This window comes from Epinephelus fuscoguttatus, linkage group LG20 (genome assembly GCF_011397635.1).
Source record: "Epinephelus fuscoguttatus linkage group LG20, E.fuscoguttatus.final_Chr_v1".
NCBI classification, from domain to species: Eukaryota; Metazoa; Chordata; class Actinopteri; order Perciformes; family Serranidae; genus Epinephelus; species Epinephelus fuscoguttatus.
The window spans coordinates 8,825,689-8,844,021 of record NC_064771.1 but is presented as its reverse complement, the minus strand read 5'-3'; the positions used below and the strand labels follow the sequence as shown (position 1 = coordinate 8,844,021).

Sequence of the window (18,333 nt, the reverse complement as noted above, 5' to 3'; positions counted from 1 at the left end):
AATAAAAAATACATTCAATTGATCAAGAGTTATAAACAAAAATACATTCAATAGGTCAAGAATTTAATAATAGTAATGATGAAAACGATGGTACATTCAATAGGTCAAGGGTTAAAACAAAAATACATTCATATGGTCAAGAGATAAAACAAAAATACATTAAATTGGTCAAAAGTTTAAAATGAAAATACATTCAAGAGTTAAAAACAAAAATACATTCAAGTGGTCAAGAGTTAAAAAACAAAAATACATTCAAACGACATTCAATAGTAAATATTAAAAATATAAAGAAATCAGAACAAATGTAACAAAATTACACACACCCTTTTATTATTAAAAATCCTCCCACTGTGAAGTGTTTAGTCTGTGAGGTAGTGAACGTGTTGAAGCAGGTGTCCTTAGTGGGGCGCTAAAGCACCCCGGTGAGCCTATTACCGACCGTTTTTTCCCCTTGCTTTTATGGGATGAAAAACTAGGGGCGTCTCCGATTCTTTTATACTCAGCTATATCCCCACGCACCTGTTTGTTAGGGATGGCCATTAAAGGTATGTTTAAATGGGCTAGGGTTTTTAGGAACACGTCCCACCCCAGTGGTCTAGAAATGTCTGAAATATTGGGTGATGCAGTGACACTTTTCACCAGGTCATACAAATGAGTACCGTGGAGGGGACGGCCGTTAACAACAATTTCAGCGTTGTCTGTCCAGGATAAAACATGCTTTGAGCGGGTAATTGCATCTAGAATGTATTCAGCATTTCTCTGACTTCTTTTAGGAATGTGTTTTAACACACCCTCTAAAACCGTGTCCTTTTTATGCCCATCATCATCACCATCATCGTCAGGTCTGCGGTCCTCTGGTCTAATTTCGGTATCAGGCATTGACAGGGTCAGTACAGTTTTTTCACGCTCACCCTGTCTCACCAATGCCAAATAACGCTGCAGTACTTGAGAGTATTTTTTGGCCTTTTCATATACGTCTGTGTCCGGTAGTTTCAATATGTCAGACATGGCTCGGTCAAGGTCGTTTTGTACTACCTGTCTTATGCTTGCAGTGTTTTGGTCCTGATGCTGCTGCTGCTGCTGCTGCTGCTGTTGCTGTTTTAACATGTCAAGCTGATGCTGAGGAACCAAAAACATCTTCTGCGCATGCTCCATATTCTTCTTTCTTAACCTCTGCTTATCAGGCTTGTGATAAATTGTATAGCTGCTCCAAGTAGTGGTAGTAAAAACCCGCCGCTCTGGTTAATCCTCTTTTTCTTCTTTAAATGTTTAACATTTTTGTCCGAAACCAGTCGGATGATGCCTCTCTTCTTTTTTAACTGAGCGTACTGTTTTTCTGTCAAAGGGATGTTACCTCTCAACACATTTAAAGCTATTTCACAGAGTGCATCGATAAAGTCTGCGCTAGCGCCACACACAATGACCCTTCTCATAACAGGCGTTGCTTTATATAACAACTCAAACATGGCTAGATTCCTCTGCAGCGTGTGACATTATTTAGCCCTTTGTTTGTTTTTAGGCATATAAACAACCTGCTGATTTGACAACAAAGCGGTTCTGAGCCTCAAGTGGTCTGGAGTGACAGCTTTATAATCTATGAGGAGATACCCGTATGCGGAACTAGTGGCGTCAGTAAACGCCTCTAAAAAATATTTAGTGTTTCTGGGAAACATCTGTTTGCCCAGGAGTGTAACCTGATATTTATCCCTAGGGTTTTTGAACAAGACAAGGTAGTTTGTGTTTAAACTAATGGTTCTGCTAGCCTTGCCTTGTATAAACAAATTTTGAACCAGATATATACAGCTGAGATTTCTATGGTGGACATATTTGGTGAATACATTCTGAACTTCTATATTGTCACTTGCGTCATTCATTAAATCGTCTATGACGAGTAGATTAGTCTTGTCCGGGGTAATAGGCTCGTCGTCACACAGGGAATCGGGTAACCCTTTAACAAAGTTGATGTCTCTTAATTTAAGGAGTTGGTCATATAAAGGTTGCCAGCATGAGTATCGTAGACCAAATTATCAATGTTATGTGAAATAACTGTAGATGCATTTTCAATAAGACCCTTGACAAAATATGTCTTCCCACAATTTGAGGGACCACTCACCACCAAACTAAACGGATGCTGCAGTCTTGAGTCAAAAGAGATGTTAGTAGCCATAAGGTAGCGTGCTGTAGTCTGACAGGACTCTGCGCTTGTTATACACAACCTTGACTTTTTTGTGTACTACGTCATTTTTAAGATGAAACTTCTTTTTATCACGTCTGATGGTTTCCGCCTCTGTGATCACATGCATCTGAGTGTTCTGATTGGTCACAAAGGACTGGACCAACCCCTTAAGCGACTCGTGGGTGAGCACTGCTGCATTTTAAGTGTGACACCCTTGCACTTGACCTGCGTTTTACCAAGTTTTGTGCAGTAGGCGTAACACTTTGGACCCCCAGACACAAACTCTGTGATATAATCTTCCTCTGGGAGCCCGCACACATCACCGTCATTGATCTCGTCGGTTAAGTCACCCAAGTATGAGCCTAGAGGGGGAACCCAATCACCTGGGCCGGACGTGAAAATGACGCTGTCCGTGTCACAGTACAGCACACGCTCCTGTAGCCTGTCCAACAAGTCATACAGCATCAGCCTAGCATAGGCGGTGGTCATAGCCCCTATGAACACATTCACATCATTCACTCTGGACGCCTTACCATCTGCGTGACACCACTGGACAATGGCCACGTCATCGGATATAAACCCAAACTGACGCACGTCATAATGGTCGCTGAACATGAGCTGCGTGAATCTCTCCGGTTCTGTGATTAACTCGCAGGAGGGCATGTTACTCCGCATGCTGAATCTGCCCCACAATGAGTTCAGGAGAAGCTTGTTACAATTCCTGACCGCCTTGTTGACACAGATTTTGTCAGCATCGAGTAAAATCCCCTCCTTTTCATGGTAGTCATGTATGTACTGGGCTTTCTCTGCAGGAGTAATGACATGCCGGGGTAGCCTGACGCCTCCTGCTTACACTTCAAAAACGTCTTGACATATTCCTTGAACAAGGTGTCTGTCTTGTTTGGGAAATGCCACACTTCATCAATGCAGACAATCTGGTACCCCTTCTCGACAGCTTTCTGAAGTTCAAACGAGACCCACACACCTGACAGCTGTCGCTCAGCGTCAGTATGCGCACAGACACTGGTCTGGTTTAACTCCGCAGCACACCTGCCACACAACGGAAACATGAGCCTTTTGTGACACCTGTAGGGCAGTACGGGGTGGTACAGACCTCTGGGAGGAAGCACGGTACACTTTACAAACCCGAAATAGTTTTCTACCGGACCAAAATCTCGGTGGATAATTTGAGGGTGTCCAACCGGGTATTGTTTTTTTGACTGTACAGTAGGATACAGGCTTGTGAAATCGTAGTATCTGATTTTCTCATCTGCGTTATCAGCCTTGTGGTACATCTTGATGGCGTTTGTACGCCCTCCAAAAAGGGCTTGTCGTGGGTCGAGGCGTTCTTTGAGCCTGTAAGTGTTGAGGTGCGCCTGAACAGATGGGTCTGAACGTTTTAGCGCCTCCCACTCACATTCCCACATCACCACCACACGCAGACCATGCACACTTTTCAATGCTGATATTTTTTCACAGAATGAGTGGTACAGACTGCCATAGGGTTTTTTGGTGACAGGATTCACTTCGGTCTGGACGCAACACTTGACACATCCGTGAAAAAAGCATCCCGCAAACTCGTAGCATGTGTTTGTGGCCCTGTTATACCCATCCACAAAAAACTGCCCAAATTGTTGCTCACCGTGGTTCAAAGCGTGTCTAATCTCGGAGCCTTCTACCCTGGCCACGTATTCCAGCCACTGCATAGACACCTCAGAATAGGTTTTATTCTGCCGTGTGTATGCGCCTTCATACGTGAGGGCGAGGGTGTCTTTGGGTAGAAAACGCGTTTTGAAAACGCCCATGCAACTCGACGCCAGTGTCGTGAACGCGAACGGGTCGAGGTCTGTGCACCTGATAAATGTCTCACGATAAATTAGACAGGCCTTGCGAAGCACTTCTACATCATTAACACAGTAGTGGCGAATTTCTGTCTGGAAATCAAAGATTTCTCACGGACGGTGTCATACCAGATCATGAACCTATGCTTGTCGCTGTCAGACATGGTGTTGTACCCGTAATAAGAGGGGTCGGGGTATTTCCCCACATAGTACTCGTTAAGCCCTGGTGTTGAACTTGTGCGGAAAATACCCTTCTCCATGTCCTCAAAACCCATGGCAGCCGGTGTCCTGGATAAACGCATGGGTAGAAAGCTGAAAGAATCGATCCAGCGTTGCTGGAACGCCTTGTCATACATCAGGATGACCCTACTGCCACGCATGGTTACTGTGGGAGGGATCCCCTGTTGCACAAAATATTCCAGCAGTATGTAATTATCAAACCCAGAGGCGTTGTGTGCAATAAATGTGTACCCCTTATATTTTGGCTGCTGGTACCGTTTAACAAACCTGTCAACGCATTTCAGGGTGTTGAAACAAAATTTGTTTCCCTCTGTGTCCATAGCACACACAAAGTTTGATTCGTGCTTGCCCTCGTGATCACTTGTCTCAAAATCAAAAATATGTATTTTGTGTGGGTTTTGTTTTTTCAGCGGCTGGATAAAACATTGGTGTACAGCATCGCTCTCATTTAGGCCCTCGCCGCAGTGTGTACACTTTGGTGGCTTGCATTTATGCTGCGTTCTTGCCGCATTGTAGGTTTTACCACACTCTTCACAATATTTCACTTTGTCACACGGCGCTGCGTCGTGTTTAGAGTGATCATGCTGATTATAGCAGTGTCTGGACTTGCAGATTCGTTTACACTCTGTACATTTTACAGTGGCCCCTGTGTGCATGTGACACTGTGTATAACAAACATTGCAGAGGTATTTACAAACGTGCTTAAACGGTTCTGTGTATGAACCGTAACAGTAGTCACACACATAGGTCCCCAAAGAAACCGGTTTTATTTACAATCAGGTAATAATGGTCATTGTGCAGGTACATCCACACAGTGCTGGCGTGTACCATGGGTTTTGTAACACTGTAGGTGTTTACGCCTGAACCATGGTGGAATACTACGATTTTTATGTTTAAGTGATGTTCAAATTTTGTGATATCAGAGAGCGACACCTTGTGGGTTTCATCAAATCCTACAGCGCTATGCAGTTGTTTAGCATACTGCATTTTATCAGTGGCAGACAAGCTTTCATTAACAAAATGGGCGAGACAAAGAGAGAAACAAAGACTGTTCTGAGACCCGTCGTTTTCAGGGTTATACAGGTGCCTTCCCTTCTTAGATAAAATTTCATCATAAGGGACGCTTCCTAGCCTCAGTCTAGAACCACCACCACTACTACCCCGTGCTACGGTCACAACAAACTCCAGATCATCATCTGTCAGCGACGTGTCATTACTCTGCACAACTTGAGAGACCACCTCCAAAAACTTCGTCAGCGTTATATGCGTTGTCAGAGCTTAAAACAGCCTGCACATCGCTGGCTAGAGATGGTCCTCTCAAAACCACATTTAATACACTACCTGCAGGAGAGTCCTCTAAGGCTGCACCAATCACGCATGACAACCTCTCTCTAACACCGTCAATTGCCTGGGTGATGTTATCAAGACTAACGTCTCTGAAATCGACCCTCTGGCGAAATTCGGCAGCGTTGAATCTAGGTATGTCACGGACACGCAACTGTGCACCGCCTGTACTTGTAGATGGAACAGCAGGTGTTCCTTCTACCGGATTTCCTGCGCCGTGTTGACAGACCATAGAGTTACTCACAGAACCGACAGCAGCATGTTCAGCACAGACCCCGCGATCACTCACATTCACACCAGAGACACTCACGGTCCCAGAACTGATAGCAGCATGCTCAGCAGAGACCCCGCGATCACACACATTCACACCAGAGACACTCACGGCCCCAGAACTGCCAGCAGCATGCTCAGCAGAGACCCCGCGATCACACACATTCACACCAGAGACACTCACGGCCCCAGAACTGATAGCAGCATGCTCAGCAGAGGCTCCACTATCACGCACACATTCACACGAGAGACACTCAAAGTCCCAGAACTGACAGCAGCGGCATGGTGATGCTATATTATCGTTGTCACTGTTGTTATTATTAACACCGATTTCTACAATAACATCAGCATTAGATGTAGCGGGAGTAGCAGCAACACCAGAACCTGAACCACAAGCGTGTGATGGTGATGACGCTAATGATGATGGGCATAAAATTCTGTCTCTTAAAAACAGTGCTGTTCTCTTCTCTATCCCCCGCATTCTTTTTATAATGTATCTGGACCAGCGCATAACACTGCTGTGGCTAGCCAGTACATCTGGTCCAGAGGGTGTGTTAAAACGTTCCCTAACTGTACCTGTCAAAGCACGCCCCTCTGTAGTGCACTGGGACGAATCGACATTATCAGTAAAATGTGTGCTTTCGTCATCTGTGTCATAACGACCATCCCGACCTGGGTGCTCATTCATTTTTAACATTTTCCTCGGTGGTGCCATTATCTACGTTTACTTAACAATGTGCTCCTGTTTTTCTATACAGTGCGTCTACTAGGTTATTTATTGATGTTGTGATTGTGTGCTGTAATTCAATTAAGGTGCCGACGCTCTGTTTAAGCAAATGTATCTGTGTATTAAGGGCTCTGTAGCGTCGCTCGTTAGTTTTAGTGTTCCTAATCAGGTTTCGCCGCTTGCCAGGGAGGAGGTATCGCGTCTCGGCAAATCTTTTCTGACGCTGTTCGCGCCTGATTAGCCTAGCCTGATGCCTGCACCTGATTTTGAGCAATGCGTTCTCTCTTGCTAGAACAGCCACTGGGGTGGGAGAATCAGAGGTGAGACAGGGTCGGTAATAGGCTGAGGAGGGTAGGCGGCTGCTGGGTGGAGGGCGGGACGTATGGCTCAATACACTCTCAACATCAGCATCAACAACTACACCTACACCTACTGGATGAGGCAGGGGGTGAGGGATAGGCCGAGGAGGGCTGGAGGGATGGCTTGGATACGCATCAACAAACACTACACTCTCATCAACATCAACAACAACACCTACTGGAGGAGGCAGGGGAAAAGGGATAGGCTGAGGCGGGCTGGAGGCCTGGCCTGGATGTGCATCAATAAATGCTATGCTCTCCTCCTCACCGTTTTCAACAACAACGTCAGCAAAAACACTGGGAGGGGGAGGATATGAAGCGGGTATAGGTGATAATGTCAGTAAGTCGGGTAAGTTACTGTGTCTGTAATCACCAGTACTGTCTAACAGATCATCAAAATCTGGAATATAGTCAGCACCTCTTAATAATGTGGGGATTGTGGGGAGATTCCCCACACACACACCTCTCCCCGCTGCGGGAGCAGAAGCAGCACCAGTATCAGCAACGCCAGCCTTCACAGGTGTACTCGTAGAAAATAGATCTTTGCTTACTTCGTGCTGATGCTGTAGGCTGGTGTTCTGTGGTGGGAAGAGCGACTCCTGCTGACTCCACAAAGCCTCTGTAGATATTCCCTCGTTAAATAGCCGCCGGTGCAGAGGAGGAGGAGGAGATGGCCCGTGTTCCTCACTGATCGATGCCCTCTCACGCTGCTGGGCGTCCGCTGTTCCGCCGACTTCCTCTCGACCGTTAGGAAACGAGTTCACAGACTCCCCGACCTCCTCGAATGTGCCGTTGAAGCACTCCTCAACAGCCGTTGGAGCCGATTCTACACCGCCCGATCCTAGTGCGCTCCACGCTTCACCCGCAGATAATCCCTGGACAACCAGTAACGCAGCTACCGCGGCGCTTGTTTCTTGCGTGGCCGTCAGCTCAGGCGGTTGAGCACTGTTTATTAAAAAAAATACAACATTAGCGTTATCATTATTATTAATATTATTATCATTATTAGGCTGCTATTATTATTATTAGTATTATTAGTATTATTATTAAATAACGACGTGTCTTACGTGAGAAATCCTTGTCCTGACGGTGTAACCCTCTGGAAATTTTCAGCCGGGTAGTCCTGGTGAATCGCCCAGGCACTGTTATGGAAAAAAAATAAAAAAACAAACAAAACGATATGTTAGCAGTATTCTGTATCCGACACATATTAACATAATATTCATATAAAGTAGCGTTAAAACATTGTGTCTTACGTGTTAAACCCGCTAGAAAACTGATGGAGGGGTCTCAGTGGCCTGCGCTGTGCACTGTGGAGAAAGAGGAGGTAAAACAGATGTTTGCAATGATGCCGCAAGCATTCCCCCATTAATGATAAATAAAATATAAAAATAAAAGTCTTACGGTATAAAATCTCTAGCAGCAGAGGCTGGAGGGTCTGTTCTGCGCCTTTTCAACGAAAGTGAGCGTCTTTGTGCTGCAGCTGGAAAGTAATACCATTTATTTAGCTTAGTAACACACTCTTTAAAATAATAATAAAATACATTCATTAGATCAAGATTTAAAACGAAAATACATTCGTTAGATTTAGAATTTAATAACAGTAATAATGAAAATAAGTAAACACACACTATCACACACACACACTCACTCACACACACACACACACACACACACACACACACACACACACACGCACGCACACTACGAAATGATATGTTAACTTACGGCTGCTGCAGCGGGGTGCAGGGGCACGGTTTTCAACTCCGGAATCGTCAGCAGCTGGACCTAATGAGAAATACTTTTTTTTTTTTTTTGGTAGTTGTTGTTTTTAGAATGTTTTTTTCTGAGAAAAATTAAGTATCTAGAGAGCAATGTTATCCAATATAGTTTAGGCACGCTTACCGTTAATTGAAGCCATTGTCCGCAGTAAAAGCTGTAGAAAAGGGTCCGCTGTGTTTCACGCAACCTAGACTTTTTTTTAAAAAAAGATCCTCTGCTTGTTTCACTGGGATTTTTATACATTTGAGTAAAACAATAAACAAACACGACACACATCATAAAACCCTGATTGGTTGTTGGTCTAGCCTTGCTGTATGATTGGCTACTGTACTTTCTTCTCGTGTTTTGCCCGGACATGTCTGAACATTTATTACACCGAACAGATGCTGCACAGCAGGGGGGTCGTTGTAAAAACATCCGTGCATTCTTAATTCCTCTGATCTCGGGTTCACGTGCACGCACGCACGTCTCGCGTGCACGCGCATTTCACATGCACGCGCAAAGCTGGGCCCCTTATACTACTGCTAATAGACACATGCAGTTTGAGTGAAGTAAATAACGTCTTTAGAAAGCTGGTGCAAACTGGGCACTCCTCTGTGGAAGCCTCTCGCCCAGACTTTCCAGCGATCGTGGCAGCAGTGATCGTTTGTTAAATCAGTCTGTAAATAATATTTTGACATTATTATTATAATCATTATTACTTTAATGGCATCCGAAGATATTGATGCGTTGAACAGGTGACAGTCTGCGGTCGTTCTCAAAATGCACTTCTGTAACGCACTTCAAAAGCAACTTTCAATAATTTATTTTACGAAATGGGGGAAACAAACGTGAACAAAAACGGTTCCATAATTCATATTAAATTCAAAAGATAACGAAAAACAGCTACAAGTGAGAGGGAATAGTGATAAAGTGGTCAAACTTGGTCAAATCCACAACCTCAACCCATCCGACACTGTTAGACTGACTCACCAGCAGACATCACTACATGAGGGTATACAGTATTCAGTAAACAAAGTCTGCCATTGTTCTGCCACAGTGTTCTTGGCGCAAAGCCAGCATTTATACTTTGCCATGTGTGGCTTATTGCAATCAGGGGCAAACTGCACTCAGCTGCCAAACTTTGTGGGTGTGTTTGCGCTGATATATCATTAGTGCAATACCCTTTGTGAATAGGACGTTAAGACGGAGCAAAGTGCGGGTGCAAATGAAGCGCAATTCAAGGTGCTATCAGCGGCTGCAGTTCATTCTTTGTGAATTCGGCCCTCAGAGCACAGCGGACCTGTGGAAAATGTCACCATCAGCATATTATTTTTCATCAATAAAATCTATTTTATCATTATTTTGAGTCACATTGTTGAAAAAAAATTCGTCGTCTGTGTTCAAGCAGGATAATTCATTGCATGTCGGGCTTTCTATTTCCTGGTGTTGCGTTCAAGGTCCCCCCAAAAAACGGGAGAAAAAAAAGGCTGAATATTCGATTTTTTTTCACAATCGAATCCCATGCCATCGAACGAAGCTTCGAAGCTTTGAATTTTTTGGGTCAGCCCTATAACATACACTCTACAGAGCCAGGTCCAGGATCCTCTTCAAGTTTGTGAGGGAGGAATGTGGAAGTGGAGGAAGAGATTGTTCTTTTTTCACAAATGTGGGAATGATAGTCAAAAATACCATCAAAATGCATAGTTTTATGTAAAATAGCATCGGAAATTTTCGGCGGCCTACCGGCCAGCTGTGCACAATACTCAGTAAAAATTCTTTTCATAGGGCCCAAAATCCCTGGTGCCCCTGTTCGTTGGTTTATTTTTAGAGCCTACCTTTAGTTTGAAAAGTTCACCCTCTCCAAGTTCCAACTGTTTTGACCATCAGAACAAGCTACTCCTCATTGAAAATGACATAAAAACAAAGTATAATGATAACTATAGCAGCATCATATGCTTCAAAACTATTCAAGGTTTTTCGCCAGACAAACCAGCATGTTTACTTTTTCCAGCTGGAGCAGGGCACGTAGTGGATTGACAACTTTGGCCGCGGTGCTAAATATGCGCTCTGATGGAGAGCTCGTGGCACAAACGCACAGGTACTTTCAGGCAGCCCTCGACATCAGAGGAAAATGCTTGGCTCCATCACATTTCCACCTGAGAAGGAGGTCTGCGTCTCCCTGAATAACAGGCTCACGACAACAGGCAGTTACCTCTGCTCCTGCTTGCTCCTGTATGGTGCTGACCGGATCTGTTGCCGCATCACCTTTTCTTTGAAGGAGACTGCCCACAGTCATCTGTTTTTCGGTGGTTCGGGTTGCGCTTCTCCCTCCTCCACTCTGATGGAATCTGGACCTGCTGCTGCTGCTGCTGCTGCTTGCAGAAGTTGTTAAGTTGTAGGGTTGTTGGGGACCAACTCGCTTGATGTGCGGCTTGCCATCTTTTCTTCTCTTCCTCATGTCTGAGCTGTCACATGACGACATCACATCCAAAAACTTTATCAAATGTCATCTCCCGACAACAGTTATGAGAAACATTATAGCCTATTATTAGTTTTAAATTGTAATAGTATTAAATTGAAAACTCAACCACACGTACCAATTTCCTGATGTTAAATTCAGACAAAACTGAAGTTATTGTTCTTGGCCCCAAACAACTCAGAGACTCTTTATCTGATGACATAGTTTCTCTAGATGGCATTGCTCTGGCCTCTAGCACTACCCTAAGAAACCTCGGAGTGATATTTGATCAAGATTTGTCTTTTAATTCTCATTTAAAACAAACCTCATGGACTGCATTTTTTCATCTGTGTAATATTGCGAAAATTAGGCCTATCCTGACCCGAAAAGATGCAGAAAAATTGGTCCACACTTTTGTTACCTCTAGGCTGGATTACATGTACTAACAGGAACTAAGAAACGTGATCATATTTCTCCTGTTTTAGCTTCTCTGCACTGGCTCCCTGTAAAATCCAGAATTGAACTTAAAATCCTACTGTTAACTTATAAAGCTCTAAATGGTCAAGCTCTGTCATATCTTAGAGAGCTCATAGTGTCATATTATCCCACCAGAACACTGCGCTCTGAGACCGCAGGGTTACTCATGGTCCCTGAAGTCTCCAAAAGTAGATCAGGAGCCAGAGCTTTCAGCTATCAGGCTCCTCTCCTGTGGAATCATCTTCCTGTTACGGTCCGGGAGGCAGACACCGTCTCCACATTTAAGACTAGACTTAAGACTTTCCTCTTTGATAAAGCTTATAGTTAGGGCTGGCTCAGGCTTGCCCTGTACCAGCCCCTAGTTAGGCTGACTTAGGCCTAGTCTGCCGGAGGACCCCCCTATAATACACCGGGCACCTTCTCTCGTTCTCTCTCTCTCTCTCGTATTCTATTACTGCATCTTGCTAGCTCGGCCATTCTGGATGTCACTAACTCGGCTTCTTCTCCAGAGCCTTTGTGCTCCACTGTCTCTCAGATTAACTCATATCGCAACGGTGCCTGGACAGCGTGACGTGTGTGGTTGTGCTGCTGCCGTGGTCCTGCCAGATGCCTCCTGCTGCTGCTGCCATCATTAGTCATTAGTCATACTTCTACTGTTATTATACACATATGACTATTGTCACACATGTATACTGCCAGATATTAATACATACTTTCAACATATTGTACCACAGTAGCCAGAACTATAACTATAATATTATTACTTTCAACAAAGTTGTTGTAAGCTACTGTCATTACCTGCATCTCTCTCTCTCTCTCTCTCTCTCTCTCTCTTTGTGTCTCATTGTGTCATATGGATTACTGTTAATTTATCATGTTGATCTGTTCTGTACGACATCTATTGCATATCTGTCCGTCCTGGAAGAGGGATCCCTCCTCAGTTGCTCTTCCTGAGGTTTCTACCATTTTTTTTCCCCGTTAAAGGGGTTTTTTTGGGGGAGTTTTTCCTTATTCCCTGCGAGGGTCATAAGGACAGAGGGATGTCGTATGCTGTAAAGCCCTGTGAGGCAAATTGTGATTTGTGATATTGGGCTTTATAAATAAAATTGATTGATTGATTGATTGACATACATAAGTGCTGGACAAACAGTCATTATTTAGACATTAAATAAATTATATTTAATATTAGGCTATATCAGGCCACTGTAGGCCTATATGGGAGGCAGATTTTTTTAATGACAGTAATGAAACTGATACCATTGCTATTTTTAGATACCGCGGGATACATTATTACCGTATTATCGCCCAACCCTAGTCCTGATATCACGAGACAGCTTTTCATGTCCACGAGAAATATTGTCATGTTTTAATATCTCGTTATCTTGTGGCACGATATTTTGTCTGTCACACCCCTAATAGTTGCATTAATAGTTAACATGAGTTTTAATTTGCAATAAATTAAATAATATCCTCAGTTTTATATTCTTACATGTGCATTAAGAGCACACTATTTATGCAACATATTTATCTTACCTTCGTAACTATTTATTGCCTTGCTTATTTATGTAATTTCCTAGACTCATTTGCACTTTGCACCTTGCACTTTGTTGACCCTGGGGGGACACAAGAGGGTGCCTGCCTGCTCTCTCTGACATAAATAACCTTGTCTGTTGACCGTGGGAATGTATGATCATGCGAATGTATGTATGCACTGTGTTTGCTGTCAATCTGAATTGCCTTTGGGGTCATAAAGTTGTTAAAAAAGTGGTGTGTATGTGTATATGTGTGTGTGCGCGTGCGCTTGTGTGTGTGTGTGTGTTTGTGCATGTGTGCATGGGCACGTGTGTCCGCTGCAGATGGCTTCTCAACGAAGTGTTTGAAAGGCATGCACTAAGACGTGGAAAAGGCCAGAGTAGAAGAGCAGGCAGTGCATGTGTGCATGGGCACGTGTGTCCGCTGCAGATGGCTTCTCAACGAAGTGTTTGAAAGGCATGCACTAAGACGTGGAAAAGGCCAGAGTAGAAGAGCAGGCAGCAGCATCCCGAATGGGAACAGCAGACAATCAGAACCGGAAGGCACAGATCTCTGTGCTATTTTCAGAGTTAGATGGGTTGACAGCCTTGATCGACATGTTCAGAGGTATAATACAAGTAGGCAAACTCATGTGGAAATGGCTGTAAATGAGCATACACATCTGACATCTTTTTTTTACTTGTAATTTATTAAAACTACCAACATTTTTGTTTCAACATCATTACAGTAGCGGACGTTTGTAGTTTAACTGCATTTCGTAGTAGCTTGGTGGTAGTGTCGCCGTTTCTGAATAAAGTAACTTCTCAGTAGTTCAGCTCTTTTATCGATCACTTAGCGCAGTAGCTCCACACAAGCTACATTTCCAAAATCATTTCTGAAGCTCAAACGAGATTTCTGCTGTGGACTGAAATAGAACTGTCACAGATCCCACAGATCCCACAATGCAGCCACAAGGTGGCATTGTCAGAAGTTGATAAAATAAATAAATAAAATTGCGTATTGTTCGGTTCATAGTGCGTACCGAACCGAGACCATTATATCAAAAGGTTCAATAAGAATATGTGTATTGCTGCAGGCCTAGTGTGCATGTAAAGTCCTCAAAAAAGTGCATGGTACTAATTCCATGAATGCACAATCCTTACAAGCTACACCTCATGGTAAAGGCGATTAATCAGGCTTTCCAATGGTATAAAATACACCCTTATTGGTATTATGAAAGGGGAGATCAGGGATGCAAACAGAAAATGGAAAAAAAAACAAAAGAGAGAAGGATACGAACCACCTAGGGGGGTCCAGGGACATGCTCCCCCGGGATGAAATTTTTTGAAATATCAGCTTTAAAGGGTGCATTTATAGTCAATTTCAGCATCACACCTACAGATACTAAGGAAGCAGTGCTGACAAGAAAAACTTATATTCTAAGACATCTAAGGGGCCTACTCAATAAGAGAGAGAGGTTAAGTTGTAAATTGTGTAAATGTACAATGTCCTCTCCTCAATACTGAAAAAAAACTTCTGCCTAATGAGGTCATACCAGCCAATATTTCCTCTGGATTCAATTAACAAATAGGCTTACAGGCCTGCCTCCAATATTGGCAGGGGAGAATTGGAAAATTGAAGTGCCACAAGGGGGCGACATTTACCTTGACATTTATCATGATACAGGAAATGTTGCAGGATCATTCATTGCACTTTTCAAAAGATAAAATGTACTGGTAATTGCTGGATCTTTCTTTTACTTTGAACAGCATGGTAATGTATTTAACAAGAAAAACTTCTGTGTGTTAAACAAGTGCCAGCCAACGGAAAAAGCGAATGCTTTTACCTCAGATGATCTCGACACTCGTACTCTACACTCAGAATCAGTCATTTCAGTCATCAGTTATGAAATTGTTTCAGCTGCGTCTTCGCTGTTGTGTTCCAAGTCCGTGCAGTGTTAACGGGTGTGGGTGAACATGGACGAGAGTAGCAGCAGCAGCAGCAAGCTAGCAAGCTAACATTTAACAAGCATCAGCATCAACTTTGTTTAGCACTTACCACTCTCACCACAGCCACCAAGCTGGACAATGGACTGCCAGACGTTGTCCTTTAATTCATTGTTCATAAAATCATCCCGTCTTTTATCAAAAAGGACGGGGTGCTGTGAAATGAGGTTTATCAATCTTTCTCCCATACTGTCCTGCCTGACTGGATTTCGCCGGCGAATTCCGCGGGGGGTCAAAGTCTGGGCAGAAACTTTTTCACCGCACTAAAGTTCCGCCCTGGTGTGCAGACTTCCTTAACAACCCATGAAATCAACTTTTATACGGATATTCGCCCTCAGTGAGAATGGACACAGAAATCCATTTTTGGATTACACCAACCCCTTAAAAAAAAACAAAAAAAAAAAACCAAGTCACCCAAATGGCCACGAAAAAAGCGAGCTGTGCTTTTCGGCGCATTGTTTGCATCCCTGGGGGAGATCTGATTGACTGAAATAATGTTTCACAAGTTTTTTTGAGGAGTTTATAGATGTTTAGACCCTGAATATCTTTTTGGGGAAAAAAATCTGTTCTTATATTCGGTTCTGTCATTTAACTGCATCATTAATTTTGTAATGTGTTGGCAGGTGTCCTTCCAACCTTTCAGACATTTCTGAAAAGGCTGCAAAGTGAGAAGCCCATGGTGCACTTGCTGCATGTCAAGATGGTGGCTCTGGTGAGAGAACTACTGGCCAAGTTCATGAAACCAGCAGGCATCCCTCTGAGGACAAAGGAGTTGGTCAAGGTACATAGCTCTTATCACTCATTTGATTTTACATTTACCTTTTCATGGAAGCACACTTACTCTGATTTTATACTGTACATAGCTGACCTTGCATTGTCTTGTTTGTACTGTGCTGTCTTATGTTTGCTTGTGTGGTGAGACACTATCTATCTATCTATCTATCTATCTATCTATCTATCTATCTATCTATCCATCCAGGTTGATGTCCGGAGTCAAGACAATCAGCTGTCTGACAACAAGGCTCATGTTGAGAGGAAGATATGGGTGGATACTCTGTACAGCAATCTCAGATACATGAAGGAGGATACATGAAGGCTGCAGAATTCCTTCTCACAAGGCTTCCTCTCAATAACCCCATCATCACTGCACTCTCGGCTTTGAATCCTTCTTTGATTCAAGATGAATCTGTTGGTGGGGCTTTCATCACATTGGGCAAGGCCTTGCCTAATGTAGTTGAACTAGAGGAGATTGGTCAACTAGATTTAGAGGTACAGGCGTACCAAATAGATGTGGACCTGGTAGCTCATGCAATCATGAGAGATGTGAGATTTCCTATTCTGGGTAAGCTGGTCAAAGCACTTCTCAGCATCTTCACTGGCCCCCTGGTTGAGGGATCCTTCAATCTGATGGATGACATCCTCAAAGCTGACAGATGCACAATGAATGTGGAGACTTATGAGAGCCTTGCAATAGTCTAATTTGCAATTAAAGCAAGGGAGTGGACAGCCACAACGATGATGATGGACCAGCCAGTGAGGAGGTGCTGCCTGTCGTCATATGCAACATATCAGCTGCACCTGAAAAGAAAGAAGGAGAGGGAAGAAGCACTAAAGAAGAGAAAGCTGACAGATGCAGCAAGGATTCGGTCGTCTGTGAGGGCAAACAAACTAGTGCACCAGGCCAGGAACACGACTAGACCACTCAAAGCCTCCTCTCAGTCCTCTGCCTCTGCTGGGCTCAAAGCCTCCTCTCAGTCCTCTGTCGGACTCAAAGCCTCCTCTCAGTCCTCTGCCTCTGCCGGGCTCAAAGCCTCCTCTCAGTCCTCTGCCAGGCTCAAAGCTTTCTCTCAGTCCTCTGCCGGACTCAAAGCCTCCTCTCAGTCCTCTGCCTCAGCCGGGCTCAAAGCCTCCTCTCAGTCCTCTGCCGGACTCAAAGCCTCCTCCCAGTCCTCTGCCAGGCTCAAAGCTTTCTCTCAGTCCTCTGCCGGACTCAAAGCCTCCTCTCAGTCCCCTGCCTCTGCCAGGCTCAAAGCCTCCTCTCAGTCCTCTGCCTCTGCCAGACTACCAGAAACCTCCTCTCAGTCCTCTGCCCCTGCCAGACTATCAAAAGCCTCCACCTTGAAAAGGAGTGGCTTGGACATGTTGCAGGACTTTGTGTTTGAACCAAAAAGAATGAGAAAATAAGACAGTGTAACTGTTTTTATGGAAAAAAATATTTTATTTTGTATTTTATCTTATTTTATTTCATTTATTTTATTTTATATTGTATTTTATTTTGATTGTATTATAAGATTTTATTAGGGTCCGGGCTGCCTAAGCTGCCAGGAACCTATTGTTTTCCTGCGCGTTCTTTCTTCTTCTTCTTTCTGAGCCTACAGTGGATCAAGATGTTTGAGTGTAAACGGTACTGTAAACATATACTTGCAAATTCTTGCTAATAATTTTTCAATGTTCATTAAAAAATTGACAAAATTTTGGAGTCATGGTAGATGATGTTTGGCAAATATCAGAATTTTATCTCAAAAACGGAATTTTTGACAGCATTTTGAATTTTGATCTCATGTTAACAATTGGAGTCAATGCAAGAATGCCATTTTTAAACATCACTTATGGAGTAAATCAATCATTGTTAAAAACAAATTAATGATTAATTAATTAAATTATCTCCATGCTGTCTATATGCAATATGTGTATTTTCAAATCTGCCTTGACAGCTGCTGTCATCCTGGTGACTGGCTTAGTCAATTTGTGAAGCCACAGATGAGTTGTCACTTGTCAATTAGATCAGTCAGATAGAAGATCCTCCTTAGTGTCAGAGGTTGCGTTCAAGTCTCAACTGATGTAAAATGTACTTTTTATTGCAGACGTTCTTGTTGTCGTCTTTTTGGTGAACTGTTCATATTTCATCATTAAAAACCTTGAAATTGTTATTCTAGCTTCTTGATGTGATACTTGATTGATACTCTTAAAGTGCACCAGATTAATTCATTTAGATGTCAAATGTTCAAAATTCTCTTCTGGGGGGGCATGCCCCCGGACCCCCCTAACTAATTCATTTATAATTTCTGTTACTGTCATCGTAAAGACACTGAAAGACCTTGGAAGAAGGTCTCTCCAATGTTATCTTCCCAAGGAACACTCCAATTTAATCTCACTGTT

General features: G+C 43.4%; 1 protein-coding gene across 1 annotated transcript; it reads right to left on the bottom strand.

Moving 5' to 3' along the window:
* Positions 1–2,320: 2,320 nt before the first annotated feature.
* Positions 2,321–9,179, bottom strand: LOC125881253 (uncharacterized). The gene is made up of 10 exons (XM_049564339.1): positions 8,863–9,179; positions 8,686–8,758; positions 8,362–8,440; positions 8,214–8,267; positions 8,025–8,099; positions 6,859–7,902; positions 4,147–4,305; positions 3,856–4,030; positions 3,413–3,552; positions 2,321–2,858 (listed from the first exon to the last, which is right to left on the bottom strand). The coding sequence occupies exons 1-10, from the start codon at positions 9,154–9,156 to the stop codon at positions 2,321–2,323; spliced, it is 2,631 nt and encodes an 876-aa protein (XP_049420296.1). The 5' UTR covers positions 9,157–9,179.
* Between the last annotated feature and the right edge of the window lie 9,154 nt (positions 9,180–18,333).

What these genes read in the sequence shown, in the direction of transcription:
- LOC125881253 (XM_049564339.1), bottom strand. Translation starts at nt 9,156, where the DNA reads ATGTTTTTACAACGACCCCCCTGCTGTGCAGCATCTGTTCGGTGTAAT. An exon ending in TTTTCTAGCGGGTTTAACAC is followed by an intron (nt 8,100 to 8,213) that starts GTAAGACACAAT and finishes TTTCCATAACAG; the next exon opens with TGCCTGGGCGATTCACCAGG. An exon ending in AAGCATAGGTTCATGATCTG is followed by an intron (nt 4,031 to 4,146) that starts GTATGACACCGT and finishes GACATTTATCAG; the next exon opens with GTGCACAGACCTCGACCCGT.